At 40.9% G+C, this 16,694-nt stretch overlaps 1 protein-coding gene across 2 annotated transcripts in view; it reads left to right on the top strand.

Moving 5' to 3' along the window:
* The first annotated feature begins 2,455 nt into the window (after window positions 1-2,455).
* Window positions 2,456-16,694, top strand: part of myo18ab (myosin XVIIIA b) — a 241,528-nt gene continuing 227,289 nt past the window's right edge. Inside the window, exons 1-2 of one of the 2 annotated variants that reach the window (XM_049576734.1) lie at window positions 2,456-2,590; window positions 4,996-6,125. In XM_049576734.1, coding sequence (XP_049432691.1) covers window positions 5,103-6,125 — 1,023 coding nt within the window. In that variant the 5' untranslated portion in view covers window positions 2,456-2,590; window positions 4,996-5,102. Of the gene's footprint in view, window positions 2,591-4,995; window positions 6,126-16,694 lie in introns of those variants that run through there. The other variant, XM_049576732.1, reaches the window with a different exon arrangement.

Below are 16,694 nucleotides of genomic sequence, written 5' to 3'. Positions count from 1 at the left end.
GGGCTGGGCAATATTAGACAAAACTGACAATGCGAGGATTTTGTATACTGCGATATGTATTGCAATATACAGTGTATTGCAATAACTCGAATAGCTCTATTTGGAAAGAAGTCATTCTTTGGGATTTGGAAAGGCTGCATTTGCATGAAATATACATTTTGCAATCAAACTGTCATGGAAATTGAGAACTTCACAACCTAGAGTATTAACCAGCAAAATAAGTATGGCATATTGCCTTTGACTAATATTATATTGACATGATGACATTATACTGGAGTCTCACAATGTGACTATTACACAAGAACACAGTGCGATGGTGATGCTCTAATGATATTTTGGAGCCCTAAACTGAATTGAATTCTATGGTTCATCATAGAAAAATTTTCGGATTGGATTTATGGCCCCTGGACCATTTTTGCACTGCATAGGACTGACCCCCATCAAGTTGTTGGAAGCAACTAAGTAACTTCTACTTTAAGTAGATTTTAAACGAACTATTTTTTACTTTTAGTCTACTTGAGCAGATTTTTAGATGGGTAGCTTAGTAGAATTAGTAAGTAAGTAGAATTTCATCAAAGTAAAGGTACTTTTACTTGAGTAGAATTCTTCAGTAGCTACTTTTTCCACCTCTGGATTATATAGGCCTAGCCTACACTAAACAAAAATTCGCAGGTCATGTTGCCTTTTTGATTCCTTTTTGCGCTTTCTTAGCGACGAGGATTCCGTCTCCTGTGATGCTGCATGATCCTGCATTATGCTCAAAGAGTGGGACTTTGTTTCAAATTTGCCAGGGTAGTAGCGAAGCGCCTCTTGCTCCTCTCCTTCGGCTCCTCAGTCACGCAGCGCTGGCCTGGCTCTCAACGAAAACGCCAAAGGCGGGGCTCCATGTGCCTTGCTGGCGGATGTATTCTTAAGAAAACTTCAGATGATTTACCCGCACAATGTACAAAAAAATCCGAAATTTTCCTTTTACGAGAATAAGTCAGATTATTGGCGGAAGTAATAATACACCAATGATGACATATTTATGAATGCAGACATCGATATCTGCCAATTAACAACTGAAAATGTTACACAATGTCCCTTTAACTTAAGCCCCTGGAAAAATGGGAGCAAAAATGCAAGTGTTGCATTTAATTTTTTGCTCAGTATGTAAACAAGACTCTGTAAGACTGTTCTGAGGCACAGCAGAGCCTTTAGCTTAATGTTAACACATCTTAATTTTAGCGTGGTAGGGTTAGCATACTTACGCCATAACACCCTGCTCAACCATTTGGTAGAGCACATTCTGTGTCACTACATCTTCAAAAATGTGTTAAATTTAACTCAACCAAACCAGTTCTACTGCTCTACTAGTCCTTTTGGTAAAGGTAGTGAACTAAGCTGATGTCATTAAAAATGACTATTTGCTAAAATCTTCTTATCATTCATAGCTGTTGAATGATACATTTAATGATATCCATAATAGCCTACATATGATGAAATAATTTCATAAGTATAATATTTTACTGTGGCGGCACGGTGGTGTGGTGGTTAGCACTCTCGCCTCACAGCAAGAGGGTTGCAGGTTCGATCCCGGGCGTGGGAGCCCTTCTGTGTGGAGTTTGCATGTTCTCCCCGTGTCAGCGTGGGTTCACCCGGGCACTCCGGCTTCCTCCCACAGTCCAAAGACATGCAGATTGGGGACTAGGTTAACTGATAACTCTTCCGTAGGTGTGAATGTGAGCGTGTCTCTATGTGTCAGCCCTGCGATAGTCTGGCGACCTGTCCAGGGTGTACCCTGCCTCTCGCCCGATGTAGCTGGGATAGGCTCCAGCCCCCCCGCGACCCTCAAGAGGATGAAGCGGTTAGAAGATGAATGAATGATGAATATTTTGCTGTCTAAAGCCGTGCTCAACCAGACGACTGAAGTGTCCTTTTATGGTAAATATAGTGAAGCTAAGCTAATAAATTCACATTTTTTATAAGATTAAAAAAAAGGGTTGAATATCCACTGTTGTTATTACCATACATTCAGTGGTATTCCATTATACATTTGTTGAAAAAAAAACTGTATTAGTATGATTTTTTCACCATTTCTGAGATGTTTTCAAAGTACTGTAATGGTAATAATAAAACTACAAGATCCATGGTATCCAACTGATATATGTTGGTATACGAACTTATTACAAGCATGATAACAATGTGTGATTTGTAATGTTGATTTTTTTTTTTTTTTTTTTTACTGGTTTACTGTTACCACGAAGGGCAATCTTAACCATTTGGTCATTTGGTAGAGGCCTATATTTAAAAAAAACTATGGAGTCTGTTAAAAAAAAGAAGAATAGAACCCCCCTCACACACACACACACACACACACACACACACACACACACACAGAGCAGTGCAACAGTCAGGCTGTAGCTCCGATCGATGTCCAGCAGGGGAAGCTGGTTGACCACTTTTAGCTGTTGAACTTAGGAGTAGGACTGGGAGCAGCCAGCTATGATAACGTTAGCTAAAAGCCAGTCTGCGGCTTCTGTTCCTTAACAGCCGAGCTGCACCCATTAACAAGGCACCAGCGGTGCTTCCTTTGCTGTACTGGAGAACAGTGAGTATTTCTTCTTAAAACGAACATGTGGGGTTAGAATGAGGGAACGCTTTTTGTTTGGAGACAGCAGTGTTGAGGCAGAGAGTCAGTCGGTTTGACTGGACCATTTTCACAGGATCTCTGTGTTGTTCCAGGATTTGCTTCACCAAAAATGAGGGCAAAGAACTAAGGCTGTGGCTCGAGCCAGTTAGGCTATTTATCTAGCTAGATGGCTCACTGGAAAGTTCAACAAAATCTCAATGAACCACGGCTGGCTTGTGTTTATGGAGCTTTTTTTGTTTGCGGTGGAATAAAAACGCAAATATTTGTCATTAGGTTTACATTACCCCCACCTACGAAACGGTAGCTCAGTTAGCTAATGTAGCCGAAAAGCTACACCTATTTTAGCGCTGTCATGCTTTTTGTCCCCTGATTTTACATTGAATGCGGAGTGGGGCTAATAAATGTTGCAGTGTGAATGGTAGTGTGCCAGCTGTTAGCATCGTTTGAACCTTAGCAGCCAGTAGATAAAGACAAGAGAGCTTAAAGTACTGTGACCCTGAGTGTTTTAATGTCCCATAGCTCAGGTTATTATCGGCACAACATGACGCTAATGTTGATACAAAAGCTGTCTATTCACGATGGCCCTGCATGTTGTTAAAGACAAGAGCTAATGACCGACAAAGACCTTTAAGGAAACTTTGTGGCGCCCTGGCACATCGGGTTGTATATAATCCGCAGGGTAGAACCATATTTTGGTAAAATCACAATTTGACTTTAAGACACTCATTCGTATTGTTTCAGCTACCAGAGCTCTGCGCTCTTACTTCGTTAGTATCTTTGTGTTGTGTTTGCAGTGCTAAATTGTGACACCTCCTATCTGGAAGTTTTCCTGATGAGAGAGATCCATGGTCAGTATTACCTGTGCTATTATCAAAGTAGGAGGCGTTTGTTTGTTTGGGACTGCAGCCTGTGCTGCCCTGTGCAGAGGAGTCTGTGTGTGTCTCTCAGCTGCTAATGAGAACCAGGCTGAAGGATGTGTATCTGCATGTCTACATGTGTCAGTTTGCGGCAGGAAGAGTTCCTGATTTTTGAGGGTTTGGAGAGACCCAGCTAAAAAAAGAGGCCAGGAATGTGTTTTTTGCTCCTGCCAAGCTCGTCCAATGGGCCTCAGTAATGTAAGAGTGTTGGAGGTCCACAGTGACATAGGTTTGGAATTTACACATGTGGACAGTTACAACATGCTGTGGGACTTTTGATGCTCTTTTATTGTCTTGCAAAGTAAATGAAGTGCACAATGTATACAATAGTCAGATGCCAGTGGGAAGTGGGATAAATACGCTTGCCACTTCTGCTTGCCATTTTAACAAGTATGAATCTACACCTGGGCAATACATTGTTATAATACTGATACCACAATTTGTAGTCAAGTTATTGTTTTGTTTTTTTTTTTCCGATATGTCATATGCCTATATATATAACATTTTAGTTGGCCAATAACCAATACCAATATTGATATATCCCTTTTCTCCGCCTAATTTAAGTGATCATCAAGTCTCTTCTGTAGTGGAATAAATATCATATTATGCATGCATACTCTTATCATGATAGCCCACCAGCAAATGGAGACATGAAATAGAAGGCTTTTCAGTGTATGTAATATTCATTCATTGTTGGCCAGTTCGGATAGTTCATTTTAAAGCTGACATTGGCTGATACCGATGACCTGCCAATGTTATTGTGCATTGCTGATAATATTTCACAAAATATCTTCTTACAGTATCAATTAAGTATTTGATTTTTTGAAATACAGAAAATAGTTAAAATGAGCCCATGGTGAGCTATTTTAAATAGTTTATTATGGCTGAAAAACAGTCCAAAACCTAAACAAAGAGTTTACACCGATATAGAAAAGAGTAATGCAGCAACAGTTGAACATTTTTTAATCTGCTATTACTGCTTTTTTTTTTACTGCCTTTATTCATTTTATTTGAACAGTAGAGGATTTGTTTCTATGTCACTTATCCCTAGCTCAATAAATGACATAAACGAAAAAATCATTATCAGAATTATTGTAAATATTGTATTGTATTGTGACTAGATATCTGGGATTTGGTCAATGTATTATTGTGACATATATCTTAAATATCTTCTTACTTAAGATAACATTACAGTCAAGAGAAACAACAACTTTTAGCTGAGTGTAACAATCAAGGAATCATCATATACCAACACTGGTACTGATTTAGATAAAAATCTTTGAAAAGCACTGAAAGTCCCAGAATATTGTCACATCAGTAATTAATTATTTGATTGAAAATTTTCATGTCCACTTTTGCATGAAAATCAACAGTATTTTTATCCTCTAATATTAACTATTTTGTAAGTTTTGTAAGACACAGTTTGCTCTCTGTGTCTCTCCTCAGGGGATTCGTCCCTGTTGGTCACAACAAAAGCACCTGTGAACTGGACCTCCACCTCTGTAGGGATTAAGAGCCACGGTGGACGGAAACGCTGCATTTAAGTTGTCACCATGTTCAATCTGATGAAAAAGGATAAGGAGAGAGAAGGGAGTAGGAAGGAGAAGAAGGATAAAAAGGAGAGGATGTCGGCAGCAGAGTTGCGCAGCCTGGAAGAGATGAGTATGCGGCGTGGTTTCTTCAACTTGAAGAGGGAGGCCAAGCGTGAGTCCAAGAACAAACTGGAGATCTCCAACCCTATTCCAATCAAAGTGGCCAGCAGCAACGAGCTCACCCTCACTGACATTGAATCAGATGGCCTGAGTAACCGAAGCAGCATGGTTTTGGATGACCAGCTGAGCGCTGCCAGCTCCACTGATGACCTGAAGGGTGAGGGCGGAGGAGGACAGGACGGACACCGCAGCTCAGTACGTGATCGCGTGGCTCACTTTGGTTCACTTGCCAAGACGAACTCCTCTCAGGTGGGTCAGATGATGAAACGCTTCTCCTTTTCCCAGAGGAGTAAAGAGGAGAGCCCCTCAGAGGGCTCCACCCCCTCGGGCCAGAACTCTGCTGCCCCGTCCCCACAAGTGGAGAGCAAAGTTTTCAGCATGCTTCGTAAGCACAGCCTAAGGCAGCAGCCTGAAGCAGCGCCAGCCACTAAAAAAGTCTACATTCCTGAAGTGGTCGAGAAGACCTTCCCTGCACAGCTGCAGCTGCCGGCTGTGGTCGCACCGAGTGAACCAGAAATACGTGAGCTGGAGCTCCAACGCCGCAACACCGGTGACTTTGGATTTTCTCTGCGTCGCACCACTATGCTGGACCGCAGTCCTGATGGAGGAGTGTACAGGCGTGTGGTCCACTTTGCTGAGCCTGGCGCTGGCACCAAGGATCTGGCGCTGGGACTAGTGCCTGGCGACAGACTGGTGGAGATAAATGGACGCAATGTGGAGAACAAGAGCCGGGACGAGATAGTGGAGATGATTCGTCAGTCGGGAGACACGGTGAGGCTGAAGGTGCAACCCATCCTGGAGCTGAGTGAGCTGAGCCGCTGCTGGCTGAGGAACACATCTGGACTGCGCAGGGAGACCAGACATGTAAGCTGCTTGTCCACTTTCTATGTACAAAATATAAAGGTCCTGGTTACAGTCTTTGTCATGGATTGCCTTTTTTAAGTGCCCAGGTTAAGAAACTTTTTTGCTGGATGCCCTCAAAGTCAAAGTGTCTCGCTGACTATATGTGCTTTATATTGATCTGAAAAGAAAGCTTCAAGACTCAGTGAATTAAAAGAGTAGCCTGGATTCATTAGTTTACACTCTTACCATGGCTTTGCAAAGCATTTGTAAAGATTATGCTTTTCTCGTCAAGATGACACACTTTTTCTCATTCCTGTAAATTCTTAATTTCTTTAATAGCCTAAAGTCCACTTGAAATGAAATTTCACTTGCTACATCCTACACATCTGCTCTGGAAATAACTGATCTTGTGTTTTTCTTTGAGCAGTCTCAGAAACTAAAAGGGAGAAATTTATATTTTAGAAAACTTTGATTTTATGTTGGCACCCCCTTTGTTTTGCATTCATTGGATGGAACACCATTAGTTTTCAGTCCACGCAGATGGATTACTTAATGTAGACCTAATTTTGATAGAGCCAATCAAATTTTGCATAAAACAGTGAGGTCAGCATTCTGTCACACTGTGTCACACTGAGCCAGACAGCATCTAGGCTGTGGGCTTCACATGCACACATGATGCCCTTTAACATGGACCTGCATTTGTATAGTGCCTTTCTAGTCATCTGACCACTCAAAGCCCTTTTTACACTACGAGTCACATTCACCCATTCACACACACACATTCATACACTGGTGGCCGAGGCTACCATACAAGGTGCCACTTGCTTCTCAGTTTTTAACACACTTAACCCACTCTACTTTTGAGCCACAGCCGCCCTTTGCTCCACTCAACATGCAAATGAAAATAGATGAAGAAAACAACTTGTAAAATGCCACATACAAACTATGATGCTCACAGTACTGTGTGAAAATGACCTCAGCAGAGCCAAATATCTAAGAGCAAGAGGTGACTTTAGTGTCAAAGAGGAAAAGTGTGTTGGTTATCTGGACCTATTTTGGGTTTAGAAGATGCTTGATGTTTAGAAGAGTGAGGTGTCTACCAGTGGCCAACTGCTAGCGGGCAGGGATCACTGATGTTCAGATGATTAGATGTTCAGAGGAGCAGAGCTGTAGTCAGGTGTTGACATTTGTTCTTTTTGATATTTCTGCACTTTAGTCTGTGTGATTTGTACCTGTAACTGACTGAAGATAAATATGATTCCGGTTTGCTTTTCATTTTAAGGTTCAAGCCAGTCTTGTTGTTTTTCATAGCTTTTTCCCCCCCCCCCAAATTTCATTAAAAAGTCATGATGGTCATATTACATGTTTACAAGTCTTAAAGTTTTCAATCTTCTGTTGCAATCAAAGTTTTTTTTAAAAAAAAGTTCACTAGCTAATTGAAGATGTTTTAGTCATAACAATTCATCTATCAGTTTATCTCATTTCATTGTAACATGTGGGCCTGGCCTAAATGAGAGGGCAGTTGGTATGTTGACAGTATCCAGTGCTGTGTTGGTTACACCATAGAATGATTTATTATTTAAATAATATGGAAGAAAAGGACCATAAAACAAGCGTGAATTTGCAGTAGCTGCAACCACATGCATACTAGGGGTGTAAATTGCCAGTTTCATCACAATATGATATTATATCGATTTTTTTGGACAATGGTAGAATATTTTCCGATATTATGAAGTCTGCCACGATATGATTTTAATTCGATATTAGGTGATATTAAATGCCCATTTAACACAATCTGTTACGGAAGATGCTGCTACCCCTCTTTTTTTAACTTTTGGCCATAAAACACATAAAAAACACAATAATGAGAACAGTAAAGTTCACATTAAATTGAATCCACTGACAAATAAAAAGCAAATGGGAAAAGTTAACCATCAGGGCTTTCTCTGTCAGAGAGCCCTTTCTGGAAGAAATCTTTTCATATAACCCAAACCATCATCTTTTTCAGAAAACCTCAGTCATATCTGGCTTAAAGCAACTCTTACCTTTCTTGCATTTCACACAGCACTTTTTTTGAATTTTGAACATCCACAACTCCCGCCTCCCTCCAAAGTCCCATCCCCCTCCTCCTGCAATCCATCTCCCTCCAGCGGCCTACTCTCCCCTCCTCCATTACGTCCTCATTACGTCTATGATAGACGTAGGCGTTGGCAAGGTAACGTTAGATACACGGAAGAGGACAGCGATTGTAGCGTTACAAATGCAACCCCTGAGTTTTAAAACTCAGTCAGTGATGACTGATGAGTTTTAGAATAAGGTTAGAGTGCTAACGTTAGATAGTAATGTTAACGTTACTAGTAAGTAAACACACAAGGAAGATAACGTTAATGTTTCAGAGGCTATGCTACAGTAGGCTAATGTTAGCCAATAGCAATTGGCATGCGACATTTCGCATACCCCAAGCAAAATGAAACAAAACATTTAAAAGCAATTTGTGCAACATATAAGAAAGAACATATAGTGCAATAGTAAGATGAAAAGGGTCAACATTTCACAGTCAAAAACTCCACATCCTGAGAGCAGAACTGGGAGATCCTCTTCACATCACAGCACCATGAATTGTTTGTGTATACACCACGGAGCTTACCAGATGATGCAGCCTCCCCGTCTGCTCTATGTAGTGTTAGCCCCGTTAGCTACCATGTTACCAATCATCCATGTCTCAGTGAACACAAGGACGCAGCGGTCCCTTACTCCTCGGTGAGTGGATCTCCACAGTCGGATGTAATCCATTTTCGTGTCCAGTGAGTGGACATTCGCCAGAAGGCCGCTGGGAACAGCTGGTTTGATGGGATTAGCTCTTAGCCTAGAGCTAACCCCTCTGCGCTTCCTCTGCTCCCGTGTCCTGTCACAGCGCTCCAGCGTCTCCCTGTCGGGACAGCTCCATGCGAAAGCACAGTCATCTCAGGGCTATAGCTCGACGTAGCAGGCCAAGCTTGCTACACATCCTGAGCTCTCTTGGTTGTAGCGTTAGATCTCTGCAGCGGTTTCTAATGTCTATTAGAAACTCGCAACTCTATTGCACTTAAGAATTTACTTGTTGTTGCACCATGTTTATAGTTTATATCCACAAGAGTCCCTGTTACTAGCATATTTGTTGTCTCACAGACTCGGGGGCGGGGGTAGGTGGTGGTGGTGGGGAGATGCTGCGCAAGTGGTTACGTCAGTTGGAGGCCTCCACGTGGGGAAGACAGACAGGACAGGAGAAACCTCCGACCAATCATTGCATTCGGTCCGAATGCAATGATTGGTCTTTCCTGGGGCCTCTCTGTGTGCATGTTCTCCCTGTGTCTGTGTGGGTTCCTTCTACACTGACGGACATGCAAGTAGGTTAGGTGACCTGGTGATCCTAAGTAGCCAGTAGGTGTGAATGTTAAATGTCAGCCCTGTGATAGACCCCACCTTTTGCAAGGATAGGCTTTAGCTGAATATAGATAATAGATGTATGGTTAGACATATAAGTGATTTTTAGTTAGCCAAATTAGTTGCATCTCAGGGCATGATCATCTCAGACTGTGTGTCTTTCATGTTATGCAGTGTTTGTGATATTAATTCTACATTCTAATTTCATTGAATGTTTTGACTCAATATTTAACATCTGACACCAAGTAGACTAGCTTGTTTGAATCTGGTAGGTGTTGTAGTTAAATGTCATTTGGAAAACAAAGTACATGCTGACAGCATACATGCACTCACATCCCTGTTTTCCACTGTTGATTGAGTTACTCCTCATAGTCCATTAAAGGCCCATTGTGCCTTGTTTAAAATGTCACACATCCGACCACACCTAAATTCTTGTCACAGTCATTCACTATCAGCCGGGAGAGGAAAAACACCTGCTGTGATGTCACGGATAAAGGTGTGGCTGTGAAATATTTGAAAAGTTTCAGCCTATAGAGAGCACCACCTTAATGGGAGAGAGAGGATCATTTCTCAGCTTAATGAACATTTCCACTGTCATAGTCACCACTCTGCTGCTCTCTCACTTTCTTTTCTTATACAGAAATAATGTCTTAATTGATTAACTCTTTACAGTCATGTCCACTTTGCTGTTTTTTTTTAAACCACTCAACATTTCCTGCAGAGATGCTTCACATTAAAGGTATTCCAGTAGCACATTGGCCATTATGCCTCACTTCCTGGTGGACCTGTGATGTATAAATCTGTAGGAGGCGCTCAGTTCATTGACGGAAGCATAACAGCGATTAAATAAAAATAGCAAAGTATAAGTGATTGCAAAGAATGAGTTAATTAAATTAATATTTATGTCAAAATAGTAATTTAGTCATGGTAATAAGTCATCTGCTGCAATCGTGGTTGTTATTAAAGCTTTTTTTTAGCCCATGCCATATAAAGCCAACTAATGTCCACAGAAAACTTAATAGTTACTAAATCATAGAGGTGCAGAAATGGTTAGTTGATAAATGAAAATGAATGTAAGGATTTGCTGCTGTGATCTGCTCTATATTAGAGATGTAGACTCTGTGTAGACTAGGCTAGGGCTGGGAGATATAACGAATATGTACAATATATTGATACATTTCAAGCAAGACATAGATTTAGACAATACCATTTATATCGATTTCGGGTCAAGTAGTGTTACACAACCAATCAACCATACCAATCCAGGGTTGCGCTGCATGTGTGGGGGACAGAGCTTCTTGATTGTCAGGTAAGCCTTCTTTTGCTAGTTTGTGTATGAGGTGGATTATAGTACATCATTGTCCTTCTTGGTAGTTGCAGTCTATTTTGCGACACTGAGACAGCGCCTAGATGCAGGCAACAGAAAAAAATGCAGCGACAACACATTCGTATTAGGGATGGCCGACGTTGCCCTAAAATTATGTCACAATATTTCAGGGTATTTTTGCGATAACAATATTCTTTACAATATTACATATTATTAAAAAAAAAAACAACAACAAATATTACTAATTTTAAGAACATAGAATTGCTAAATGTACCCTGGGATCTCTATAAATCAACAGACAATGTCCATCTCTTTTAGCAAAATCCTAAATGATTGAGTTGTTTATTTTTTATTGTTGTTTATTATTTATTTTTTATGCTCTGCCATTTCTCCTCTAGTCATCATGCTGTAAACTGTGATAGGTTGTTATGCTACCATAACTATTGCACATTCACATTTTTTTTTTTTTTTTTTTTTTTGTGGAGCCGCTAGTGTCATGTAGGTTTGCATTACCAAAGGTTAGATATAGGTGAGATATAGCCTAGACCCTTTTACAGGCAATGTCATTAAAAATATGTGCATACATGTTGACAGTTTAAATGGTGTTTTACCCCAGCCATCCTGACAAGTTAGCAAGCTTTAAACAACACATTAAAACTGTTACCAACATCTTAAATGGACTGTACTTTTGTGCGCTTTTCCAGTCTTCCGAACACTCATGGATATAAAATGTCATCACTTAATTAGTTTATCCTATTAGACATTTGTGTGAAGTTTTGTCATAATTAATATATGAATTCTTGAGTTATGGCCAAAAATCACATTTTGTGATGTCACACTGACTTTGACCTGTGACCTGTGACCACAAAATTCGAATCAGGTTATTCCTCAGTCCAAGTGGACTGGTGCACGTGAGATATTGCATTCACAAGTGTGAGACAGACAAGGTCACAGTGACCTTGACCTTTGACCTATGACCACCAAAATCTAATCAGCTCATCGTTGAGTCCAAGTGAATGTTTGTGCCAAATTTGAAGGAGTTTCCTCAAGCTGTTCTTGAGATCGCATTCACGAGAATGAGACAAAAAAAGGTCAGAGGACGAATGGATGTTGTATGGATGCACGTATGGACGGATGGACAACCCAAAACATCACCAGCATAGAGGCATAAAAAAGACTGCTCGACTTGAAGCAATCTCATTCGACTGCGGGGTTGCCAACTGATGGTTAGAATCTCTGACTTTCAGGGGGTAGCTCTACCAATAACACACTGATCTGGAGGTCGGTCACCATTTTTAAATGTTCATTTGTTTAGGTAGCATTTGCAATCTTTAGTGGTTAATGTGCTTGTGCTTGACAAGCTTTTGCACTTCGCCATGCTTCTGTCCCCATTCTGCATGTGCACCCTTAAGTACATCATCGCATATTACAAACTGTAAAACTGTCTGTAGAGGAACCTAGTTTGTTAGTTATTTTTTCCATTTGCAATGTATTGAAAGAGCTTAGCTGAGTGTTGTCCAGTAGGGCCTGCTTGGCAGCATCAGAGAGCTTTTTTGTTTGCCTCCTCTGGCTTTGGTTCAAGGGTCCATGTGACACTGTCATACTGCAGAGATCTGGTTGGCTCCGATCACCACAATCAAATTCATCTGCTCTGGGAGACAGGGAGTGACTCCATGTAGCCCATGTTGGCCTTTTCCCTTACAGGAGATAGAAGCAGTAACTGTGTGTAGAAGCTCTGTCTCCACAGTGGCTGTTTGTCCCTGGGATTAGAGACTTACTTTGTGCTGTGTGAGGAGCTGCTGTAATGATTTCCATGCAGCAGACAGGAAGTGCTCACCGGAGGGAGCTTTGTTTAAGTGTAAAGTCAGTATCGAGTCAAACACACACACACACACACACAGAGGGAACACAGGGAAATAAGCCTATCTCTGCATCTGATTTGTGTGTGTGTGTGTGTGTGTGTGTGTGTGTGTGTGTGTGTGTGTGTGTGTGTTAAACAGCAGGTCTGTCTGTGTTTCTTTGTCGACTTTAACAGATATCACCAGCTCGACTACTAGTTTAAATAAAGGAGGGCTGACACAGAGGCCATCACTCAGCCCTGACAAAGGGTTTAAAAGGGACACTGCCTCTGCCAGGTCACATTATTCCCAACTCCACCAGCAGCTTTACTTTTCTCAATATTATTCTATTGCTGATAAACCAGTAATGGAAGGGTATTGTTTGAAATGTTTCAGAGTGGCACTATGATACTTGAGTTTCAGTGCAGATATTACAGAGGTCAGATATGATAGAATCTTTCCTTTTAGCAACAATAATGCTGCCTGCAGCTAAGGTTTGTTTCATGATCTATTCATAGGCTGTTAATTTTTTTCTTTTTATCATGCCTCTGTGCTGGCGATAGCTGTAGTCGGAGGCATTATGTTTTTCTTGTTGTCTGTCTGTCTGTACCATCCCTGTGAACACCTCAAGGGAATTTCTTCAAATTTGGCACAAATGTCCTCTTGGACCCAACAATGAACTGATTAGTTTTTGGTGATCAAAGGTCAAGGTCACTGTGACCTTGTCTGTCTCATTCTCGTGAACGCGGTATCTCAATAAACCCTTGAGAAAATTTCTTCAAATATGGCAATATGGAATAATCCTCTGAAACAAAGACTGTGTTTGACAAAGCAGCATTCTGGCTGTTTACAGTAAACTGCAGAAGTTAGGGCTAAACAGCTGAACTCATTCAGTAGTGTGTCAGTCCATCTACAGCTGGTGCCAGGAGTCTTCCACACAAACATGAACACAGTAAGAATCAATCAACATTTGGAAGCACACAGACAGGATGCACCTATTCTTTCAGCTACGGCCAGTATGAGCAGGATATTCTAAAAAAAGCAGTGGGATGTCTTAGGAAAGGAGGAGACATGTTCAGCCTGAACCAACAAATAAGACAATTACTGGCTCACATTTAGCTGTGGCCGGATGCTCGCTAAATGAGAATTTAGTGAGAATTCAGAGAATTGATTTGTATCAGCTATTTTCAAAATCAACTTTTTTACTGATAATTTTAGCATTAAACGATAGAAGTATGTCAGAGTAAATATGAGAGAAATTGATTGAGCCTTCTGTTTCTTGAAAATGAAAACTACTGGTGTCCTTGGCCAACAACATTAAAATCTAGTAGTGATATAGATTAATATTATTTAAAAGTCAATAGTTGATTGGTGAATACAGCATAGTAAAGGTACAATCTATAAAGCCTTGGTTGACTTAAACATCAAATGGAATTTTCATTGTAAATGACTGTAGAGGCAGTGTGGCAGTGCACCACAGGTGGCTTTGTGTAGAGAAGCTCTGCTACCTGAAATGCTGAGCATTCCCCAAGCAGAGAGGCCTGGTCTAGGTCTTTGAGTTGCTCCCGTAAAACCTGATGTGCAGCATTCAGTGCTGTGAATGCAGACGAAGGCCAAAGCTGACTGGAACTGACTGTCCCAAGCTGATTTCCTCTCTGCTGCCTCCACTGTTCTGTCTTTTTCCTTTCCTCCTGGCTCTCTTTGAAGTAACTGTAGTATTAGTAGTAGTAAACACTTTAAAGCACAGCCTCATTTTCTTCTTGCTCCCCACATACTTACTCTTTATTTCTCATTCTCCCTCTCTGCTGTCCACCACAGTGTACCCTCAATAGTGCCTGTTAACTTTGGCACAGTTATTGTTGTTTCGACCCATTCAGGAAGCAATTGTGACTTTACTCGCTTCCACTTTTATTCTGAGCCTCTCAAACTTCTCTGCTTCAGTTATGTAACAGATACTCTCCCCAAGTTACTGTTGAATATGGATGGTATGACAAGCAAAGCATTCCTGCACAAATACAATAACTGAATCCAGGATACAGTAAGTTTAGCTGACGGTGAATGGTTCAAACAGATTCCTGTGGTTTGAAAGAAAAGGTTTGCTGCCTTGTACTTGTACTTGAACTTTTTTAATTATTTTGCTTTATAGCACTTTTGCCTTTATTTGGTAGTTTAACAGTATGGTGAGCCAGCCAACACATGGAAAAAGATAAGGGATGACATGGGACAAAGGTTTGTATCTGTGAAAGTTGCGGTCATATCATATGCAACCTAAGCCACTTAATCATAAAGACAACTCAGATTCCGATAATTTGGCTTCTGAACATGAAAATGTCCCGCTTGAGATTTACATAAAGACTTCAGTTGACACACTAGTAATTACCAGGATTTTTTCACCCTAAGGGCCAATTCATAGTTTGCAAGTCTGTGTGTCTATGTTTGTTCATGTGATGTAAATGACATCATCCACCAGTGTCCGCGAGGGTTCACATGGATCCTAATGTGGACTTTTGTGTGCAGCCAATTTTTTAATAACCATGTGTGTGTGAATTACTGCTCATCTTACTGCTGGATTAGCTTTATATGATCTTTCCACATACTCTCCCAACTACTGTAGGCTAGGCTGTAAATTGGGATGATGTACAGTGTGGAAATGGTTAAACAAACTTGTTGGTTTGAAAATCTGCTTGAGCCGTATACTTTTGCCCCAGACTATCTGAAACTTGCAGCAGGAATCCAAATTGAAGGGAGAGGGGATGCTGGAGCGTGAGAGGGAGTGGAGGTTAAAGTAGCAATAAGCCATCTTCACTCCTCTTAACAGGCTGACTGGAAACAACGGGAAGCAGGCCTCTCCCTTTAGGTCTCACTCTGGCATTTGTGGAATCTGCTTTGGAACAAATAGGCCACTTCCTGACCCTTTCCCCATGGGATTTTCTTATAGAGGAAGAGGAATGAAGTTCTAAGGCTGAGGGCTGATGGAGGAGGGAGGAAATTTGATGTCTGTGAATGGCTTCGATAAAGAGAATTATTTTCTAAAACTTGTCCAAGTTGTTGGTTTATATACTGGATGTCTATCTTCAAAGAAGTAATGTGACTGTGTTGCACATTTTCTACATTACTCATCAGCTATTTATGGTCTGATGGTCTTGGGCCAAATACAAAGCACAACCTTGTTTAACGCCATGTTTAAACTGACACAGACAAGAGCAATATGAAGAGATTATCATCCAACCATTGTCCAACCATTATCGACAACATGATATTGGTTTGCCACGATGATGGTCCTTGTGTCCATGATAACAGAAGGATATTCAATGTACTAATGCCTGTTATTAATTGTATGCTATGTCCAGAAAAATCCATATCGTGATACCTGAAGTATTTCAGCTTGTTGACATACTGACATCATACTGTTACCCACAAAAACAACAAGCATGGCTTAAAGCAAAATTATTACCGACTTCAGCTTCAGTAGTGTGGAATAAACTGTGGAGTCCTGAATGTTTTATTAACAACCACGGACTTCTCAGACTTAGCGCTTAGAGTGAACTCATTCTGCAGCTCCTCCAGCAGCAGCACAGCGTCACTCCCTCTCCTCTCTTGCTGTGCACACACGGGAGTTGGTGTGTTTTAGTTATTTTGTCATAAACCTTTGGTAATGTAAACCTACATGATGCTCGCAGCTTGACAAAAAACTGCATGTTTGGAACATTCCACAGGTAAACAGGTTAATTGGTAACAAATGATAGTATCATTAATAGCTATGTTAGGGACATCCTTGAAAGGCTCAGTTGTTCACAAGCAAGGGTGGTCACTTCGCGAAAAACTGTATGGGCCAACAGTCCAACAGTTGGAGAACAATACTCTCAATGCACAGTTGCAAAGAATTTCAGGATTTTATCATCTACAATTCGTAATATCAAAAGATTCAGAGAATCCAGAGAAATCTCTGCACATAAGAGTCAAAGCTAAAAACCAACATTGAATGCCTGTGACCTTTTGACC

This window comes from Epinephelus fuscoguttatus, linkage group LG5, assembly GCF_011397635.1.
Source record: "Epinephelus fuscoguttatus linkage group LG5, E.fuscoguttatus.final_Chr_v1".
Lineage (NCBI taxonomy): Eukaryota > Metazoa > Chordata > Actinopteri > Perciformes > Serranidae > Epinephelus > Epinephelus fuscoguttatus.
Note: the sequence above shows the minus strand (reverse complement) of the source record. Positions and strands in the feature narration are given on the sequence as shown.